The 7,790-nt window shown below is 45.3% G+C and overlaps 1 protein-coding gene across 1 annotated transcript in view; it reads left to right on the top strand.

Moving 5' to 3' along the window:
- The first annotated feature begins 7,463 nt into the window (after positions 1-7,463).
- Positions 7,464-7,790, top strand: part of LOC124075222 (major histocompatibility complex class I-related gene protein-like) — a 7,804-nt gene continuing 7,477 nt past the window's right edge. Inside the window, exon 1 of the mRNA XM_046418729.1 lies at positions 7,464-7,779. Coding sequence (XP_046274685.1) covers positions 7,479-7,779 — 301 coding nt within the window. The 5' untranslated portion in view covers positions 7,464-7,478. The remainder of the gene's footprint in view (positions 7,780-7,790) is intronic.

The following is a 7,790-nucleotide window of genomic DNA, read 5'->3' as shown; positions in this document are numbered from 1 at the left end:
TCTGTGTTAATCTTTTGTTATATGATTGAACTGAACACACACACACAGTGTTGTCAACTTGGCTGGACCCTCTAAGACTTTATTTAGAGAAACGACTAATCTGCTGAGTCATTCAGATCATCAGCAGCAAGAAGTTTAATTTTGTATGCAAGATCAGATGAACTTTATTGATCCTGCAGTGGAGAAATTCACTTATCGCGGCAGCTCACAAGAACAGAATCGAGTGCAAAAAGCAAGAAGTGTGCAAAAACAGTTTCAAAATATATGAAGAGATAATAAACTAACAATTTTCAAGTACAGTACACAGTACAATATACAAGTCCTCATAAGGGAGGAAAAGAGGACTAGACTGTTGAGCTGTACAGTCTAACAGCAGTGTGAATGAAGGAGCTGCTGTAGCTCCTTCCTACACTGAGGGTGTAGCAGTCTGCCGCTGAAGGAGCTGCTCAGAGCCTCCACTGTCTGATGCAGAGGGTGAGAGGTGTTGTCCATGATGGATGTCAGCTTGGCTAACATCCTCATCTCACCCACCTGCTCCACGGAGTCCAGTGGGAAGTCCAGGACAGAGCTGGCCCTCCTGTCCAGCTTGTTCAGTCTCTTCCTGTCCCGGTCCGTGCTGCCTGGTCCCCAACAGACCACAGCGTAGTGAATAGCAGAGGCTACCACAGAGTCATAAAAAGTCCTTAGGAGGGGCCTGCACACTCCAAAGGACCTCAGTCTCCACAGAAGGTGCAGGTGACTTTGGCCCTTCTTGTACAGGGTATCACCCAGCTACTTGAAACTGTCCACCATCTCAATGTCCGGGCCCTGGATGCTCACTGGTGTATGTGGTAATGTCCTTCTCCAGAAGTCAATCACCATCTCCTTTGTTTTACTGGTGTTTAAGCACAGGTGGTTGCGCTCACACCAGTCCACAAAGTCCACGATGACTGACCTGTACTCCGTCTCATTCCCCTCAGACACACAGCCAACAATGGCTGAGTCGTCAGAGAACTTCTGGAGGTGACATCTGCTGGTGTTGTAGGTGAAGTCCGAGGTGTAGAGGGTGAAGAGGAAAGGTGAGAGTACTGTTCCCTGGGGGGCCCCCGTGCTGCAGACCACCACCTCAGACACACAGTCACGCAGTCTCACATACTGTGTGGCTCCTTGGGGTGGGGTTGGAATTAAATGTGTTGGAAAACAGGTTTCATTCACTTTCCCACAGCTGGTCACCTTCAGCTGTCCCTCTGGCTCCACTCAGTCCATTTCCACTGTGAACAAAGTAAGTAAGTACAGTAAAATAAAGCCCCACATGTCTCACTGTCTTCTTAAAGGTGAGCTGATTTTACTTTGACTTTCATAAATAACCTCAGTGGGTCACTTTTACAGAATTATAAGTGACGTGTTGCTCAGGCTGAATTCCCACTGGCTCAGCAGTCAATGGGAATGTGGCCTTGAGGAAGAAGCAAAGTGAATCTGTCTCTGGACAAAGTCATGGAGGTTTGTTAGATCTTTCTTATGGGTCACAGCGATGGAGGCTGCAGTCACAAATATGTTTCGGGATCGGGCAGCACTCAGACGCAGAGCAGGTAGTTACTTCAGCTGACTTTATTTAAGAATTTCAAGAATTTCCCTCCAGGGATTAATAAAGGAATTCTGATTCTGATTCTGATTCTGATTAACAAAGGCAGCTGGGTAAAACCTCTTTACCACGTGACAAAAACAAATGGCTATGAAAATACCTGAGGCACATCTTCTCAACTCGAAGACATGCGGCTGTGAAAATGAATAACCTCCGAAGAGAAGAAACCAGAAGGGCTAAGAAAAATTACAAATGAAATAAACCACTTTATCATAAACTAAGGTTCACTCCAATAGGAGGCCAGAAAACCAAAGACATGGAAAAACTACAAGGAACAAAAAATCACTCTGAAAACAGAGGAGAAAAATCACTCCTACGGAGGAAAAGACAAAAGAGGAATCCTAACGCTATTCTAAGACTAAATCCTGAACTAAGAAACTTACCACATAAAATCACTCTGCATCAGAGACAAAAACAGGAAAGCTGATCAAGGAAAAAGTCGAGACTGTGGCAAAGGCTGGGGAGAACGTACGAAACACACCTGCACAAGACAAGGGAAACACGGACTATTGGAACACGTGGAGGACATGGGGAACAGGTGAACACAATCAGGTAATCGGGGAGACAATCAGACTGGAGACACACAAGGAAGGGCAAGTGGCCTTTCAAAATAAAACAGGAAATGACAAGACCTCACCGCGGTATATCAGACTCGGTGCGTCTCGTTTCCCTCCAGACTGACTCTGACACAGACCTGCTCCGGGACGGCTTGACAGAGCCTCATTCTGGGCTGAATGAAGTGAGGAACAGACGTGCACGTCGATCTGAGCCAATGAGAATTCAGCTACCTGACGGCTCTGCGGCGTCCCAAACATCACCTGTACGTCGTACTGCAGTGAGGCCAGCCTTTCATTTGTCTTTCTGTTTGTCCAGCGTTAGCGACGCATCATCACTTTGGTCGTTTCTGAGTGTTTGCTCATCGGTCAGGGCAGCAGTGAGAGACGGTTTGAAGAGGAGGGCGAACTCCAGTCTGGAAGAAACTGGACTTTGTTTTCTCTTCTGCTTTGGAAGACAATTAAAGCAGTTTTACCCCATGAAAGACACAATCTGTGATCCAAACGGGCTTTAAAGCTGCGCGGTATTTTTACTGCAGTCCGAGTTGTGACTGTACGTCGTTATACGTGAAGTCCGAGTCTCCTGGCACCTTTAGTCTCAGGCTGGGGGACATTTGGCTGCTGCTGAGGTTGCAGACGAGGGTGTAAATGACCTTTAAGGTGAACATTGTTTCTAAGTATGTACTGTTTATTCATATTCTTTCAAGCCAGGTTATTATTTCATTATTCTTATTAAAGACGTCAAAATAGTAACTTTTATTTTGAAAGGGCTTCGCTCGTAAAAACGGACGGAGTCAGGCAGCGTAAAAAAGCGCGCCTTTGTCTTGAGAAGCGCGTCCACGGAGTGAGAAGAGAGTGATTAATTATTGTATTATCATATGATTAATAAGCTCCTGGCTGATACGGCACAAGGTTCGTGATTGTTTCATTTAATGTAAGGTTTGATACCAGGTTCAGTTTGATATTATTATTATAACGACGTGTTTGGCTAATTAACATTAGCTAAGCCACCCGGTCGATTCTGTGGTTAATCCATAAGTGTGTTTATTAATCTAAAAACGTATTTGTGTGCCTTATGTGGTCTTTGATGGTATGTGTTTCTGCTTATCTGATATAAAAATACCATGTTAAAAGACTGATGTTAGTTGATGTAAGTGTAAGTTAAAACAATAGCATAAAGCTCTCTATTTGTCATTGATTTAATTTGAGTTAGATTTTCATTGCAATAGCTTAACAATACATGATTTCAGTTCCTATGAATTATCAAAGAGCTATAATTTAAGTTTTCTGGTCTCAAGAGAGAATATTAATGTTTTTGTTTGTTTGTTCTCATCTTTAGCTCTTACGGTGAGTTCATGAGTGAATAAGGTTCACTAAAATAAAGCACTATGAACCATCAGTCAAGGCCTGTGACCATCACTCAGCCGGGGACGCTACAGAGGGGTCCACATGTTGTCCACATGGCAGCTCAGACGAGGACAACGCAGAGCCTCCACACTGTCAGCTGTGCTCATGTGTTCATCCAGCGTCAGAGGACTCTCACACACTCACTCACTGACACACACACTCTAACACACACTTTCACACACACACACACTCACTGATGCTCACTGACACACACACACACACACACTCACTGACACACACACTCACTGAAGCTCACTAACACACACACTCACTGACGCTCACTAACACACACACACACACTCACTGACGCTCACTAACACACACACACACACACACTCTCACTGACGCTCACTAACACACACACACACACACACACATACTCACTGACACTCACTAACACACAGACTCTCACAAACACACTCACTGACACTAACACACACACACACACACACACTCACTGACGCTCACTAACACACACACACACACACAAACACACTCACTGACACTAACACACACACACACACACACACTTTGTAGAAGCGGTCGGTAAATCAGCGTGCATTCACTCTTTCTTCATGTCACAATATGATCCTTTATTTCTTCTTTGTAATTAGCAAAATTAAATCAGAACTCATAATAAACAGAAAATTCGCTTCATTGCGAAATGCGGTTGAAAAATTGTTTGCCCTTCCATCTTCTAGCCAAAAAACCCCACACCTGTCCTCAGGTGACGTCTATATATAAAGTTGACGCCCCTCTGACATCATCATTGCATTTCTGTCATATCACGTCAACATAATCAACAGTATATCATCAACACCATCATTATTATAATAAATATGATACGGTATAAATAACACAAATCAGTGTGTTGGCTTCAACGCACTTCAATTGAATTTGTCTTCTTTGTGCTTTTTGCTGTTTGAGTTCCTCACATTTCTGTCAGTTTGTGTAACATGACAGAACGTCACATCGTGTTTGTGTTTACAGTTTGCTCAAACATCCAGTATGACACAACGTGTGTGAATGTTGCTGTTGTTCCTGTCAGTGTGTGTGTGTGTGTGTGTGTGTGTGTGTGTGTGTGTGTGTGTGGTATCATCAACCAGCCTGATTTCCAGCTGTTCACACACACTGAAACACGAGGCTCTGAGTGTGTGAATGTTAAAACATCACATCAAAAAGAGCAGGAAGGACAAAACCTGCCGAGCTTCAAACTTGTCAGGTTGAAATAATAAATAAATTCTGCTTTTGGTTTTGTTTGTTCCTGTTTACCCCTCAGAGCTTTCTGCTCCTGCTGTCAGGACTGTAAACTGATCATCAAGTGACGTATTGATGACCGTGCAGCCGATCAAAACAAATTCAAACTAATATTTAGAAACAAGCTGTTTTAAGTTGACACACATTTAGCTGAATTCTACATTAAAAAGTCACATGAATACACTGAATATTGTTTCTCTCTCAGATTGTGTGTGTGTGTGTGTGACTTTTCTGTGGTTAAATATTTTATTTTTTGTATGAATTCAGCCTCCAAACGTGCAGGTGTGCAGGAAAGCCTGACTGATAAGCGACAGGTGAGGTGAGGAGTGACTCCGCCCCCCTCGTTGGCAGAGAGGGGAGGTTTGGTTGGATCTGTTGGTCTGGCTGACTCGCTGATCCTGTACCTGACTGAGGTCCTGTGCGGGTCAGCGTCTGCGGCCTCATTAGCCTTCTGGTCGCGTTGCTGTGACGTAAAGAACCTCAACAAGCACAAAAACTTTTCGTTACGTTTCATCAGCGTGACGTTTACGCGTTGGCCTCAAAGAAATCCTCATCCCTGGACGGACTTGCAGGAGGTTTCCGAGTGGACCACTGCGGAGGAAATCCTCCTTCATCAGCTTCAAGTGATCCTGAGAAAAACCTCCTGCACTCAGAGGGAGGAAACATCAGCTCAGGGAGCAGGAAGTTAACCCATCAGATGACCATGAAAACGTGTTTTCACATGACGACAGGAAGTCAAAATCGCGTCGCAGGACTTTTCTTAAAGTGGTTTCTGCTGTGGGTGGTGCAGTGATTAGCACTGTCGCCTCATAGCAAGAGGGTTCCAGGTTCGAATCCCGGTCTGGGCCCTTCTATGTGGAGTTTGCATGTTCTCTCTGTGCCTGCGTGGGTTTTCTCCAGGTTCTCCGGCTTCCTTCCAACCGCATGAATGGTTGTCTGTCTTTGTGTGTTGGCCCTGTGATTGACAGGTGTCCAGTCCAGGGTGAACCCCGCCTCTCGCCCGTAGTCAGCTGGGATAGGCTCCAGCCCCCCTGCGACCCTGACGGATAAGCGGTGTAGAAAATGGATGGATGGGTTTCTGGTGTTGAGTCCACAGGGTTCAAGCTTCTCCACAGGCTGGATGTTCTTTGTGTCATCACTTGTGTTTTAATGTTTCTCGTAAATGCTGAGAAGCCTCAAAGCGCCTGACACGACGCCGGACGCCATGGGAGGAGTTTCCCTTCAGACCAGTTTTCCTGGGCTGCCGGTGCGTCCGGGTCCAGCACTTCTGAAGCCTCGGTGACGCAGCAGAGATGAACTCCAGTCTGAGCAGCCGCTGGAGAGGCGGGAAGACGTTTGTTATTGACGCAACGCTCTTTGCTCTTCAGTCACGGTGAGGTCAACTGGATGTTGATCCTCACTTACAAACCACAGCAGTCAGCCGTCGTGTGCACATGACAGGCAGAGTAGAAAATAAAAGTTTAATCTGCAGCTGCAAACGGCTTTTATTTCAGCTCGGTGTGAAGAATGTTTTTCTCACATTTCTGTCAAGGCTTCCTGTGTGTGTGTGTGTGTGTGTGTGTGTGTGTGTGTGTCCCAGTTTTTGCTGCAGTTTGTGCAGATGAGGGTTTGGGCTTCTGAAAACCCAGTAAAGAATTCAGCTCGTTTGTTGTTTATTGGAGCTTCTTTGTTGGTTTCATTTTAACTTTTCAGGGAGCAAATTAAATGTTTTATTTTATGTTTCTTAACTTTCTGAACACTTTTGATCAGAGTCTTGGATCATCGGGATGTTCTGAGTATTTGACCCCAACAGAAAGTCAGGTGACCTCCTCAGGTGGTTTCCCCTCCAACAGCTCAGAGGCGGGTACATGATTCGTCCACAGGGGGGCGCTGTCACTCCGCTGATGTCTCAGTGAGGATCAGTCAGGGTGAAAGATGTGTGATAATCAGGAATAACAATAAAAAACATCTGAGTTTTATTTCCTGAAGATAAATTCTACTCCAAAGTGCTTCCAAAGCAGTAAACGAGGACGCAGCAGAGCCTGAAGCGCACTGAGGCAGCAGCAGGCGGGAAAACAGCATCAGGTGTTCAGACCTCAGCAGAGGTGTTACATTTCTCTTGTTCCAGCAGTTTCCGGCGTCCACAGCTTCAAATCAGTCCAGAGACGTTTGGCCTGAAGGAGCCGAGCTGATCTCATGTCTGTGTTGACTCTTTCTGCTTCGGTTTGGTGTCTTTGGTTCTTCTTTTCACAATGAAATACTTTCATGTGTTTTATTAAATTGTCTCAGAGAGCAGACCTGCCCCGAGACAAACTGACTCATAAATAAAACACCTCATTGGACGCGGACTTGAAAAAGAACAGAAGATGTTCTCCTCCGTGTCGTTTAGCGATCATATGGTTTGATTGATCACAGATGTGTTCAGAATAACAGATAAAAAGAGTCCACAGTGCGGGGCTGCACTGCTGCACATGGCCTGCAGGTCTGAACCACTAGGGGGCGCTCCTCACCACAGTCACTCACCAAAAACAGACATTAATTTGTTTGTTTGTTTGTTGTTGTTGATATTTTGATCAGAACAAATGAACAATCAGTGTCTGAAAACGAACATCACACACAAAACATCCTTCAGTATGTGAGCAGAAGGTTTAAGATCCGACATGACCGACACGAAGCCTCCCACAAACGGCTCGAAACGCGGCGCTGATTTGACTTTCACTTTCGATCATAACCTCACTGGGTCAGTTTTACCTGGTTATAAGCGAAGGCTGAATTCTCATTGGCTGAAGATGAAGATGACGTCAGCTCGTCTCTCTTCTCCCTTCATTTCAGCCTTGACTTTCCGAGTGGAAGCAGCTCGTCTGAGTCTGTCGGCAAAGAAAACACATCGAACGGATATCAAAATGAACACCTGGATCTTCGTGGTCCTGCTGGGATCAGGTCTACAGGGCGCGGCGGCAGGTGAGTTCACT

Source organism: Scatophagus argus, chromosome 17 (genome assembly GCF_020382885.2).
Source record: "Scatophagus argus isolate fScaArg1 chromosome 17, fScaArg1.pri, whole genome shotgun sequence".
Classification (NCBI taxonomy): Eukaryota; Metazoa; Chordata; class Actinopteri; family Scatophagidae; genus Scatophagus; species Scatophagus argus.
The sequence above is the reverse complement of the archived record's forward strand: the minus strand, read 5'-3'. Positions and strand labels throughout refer to the sequence as shown.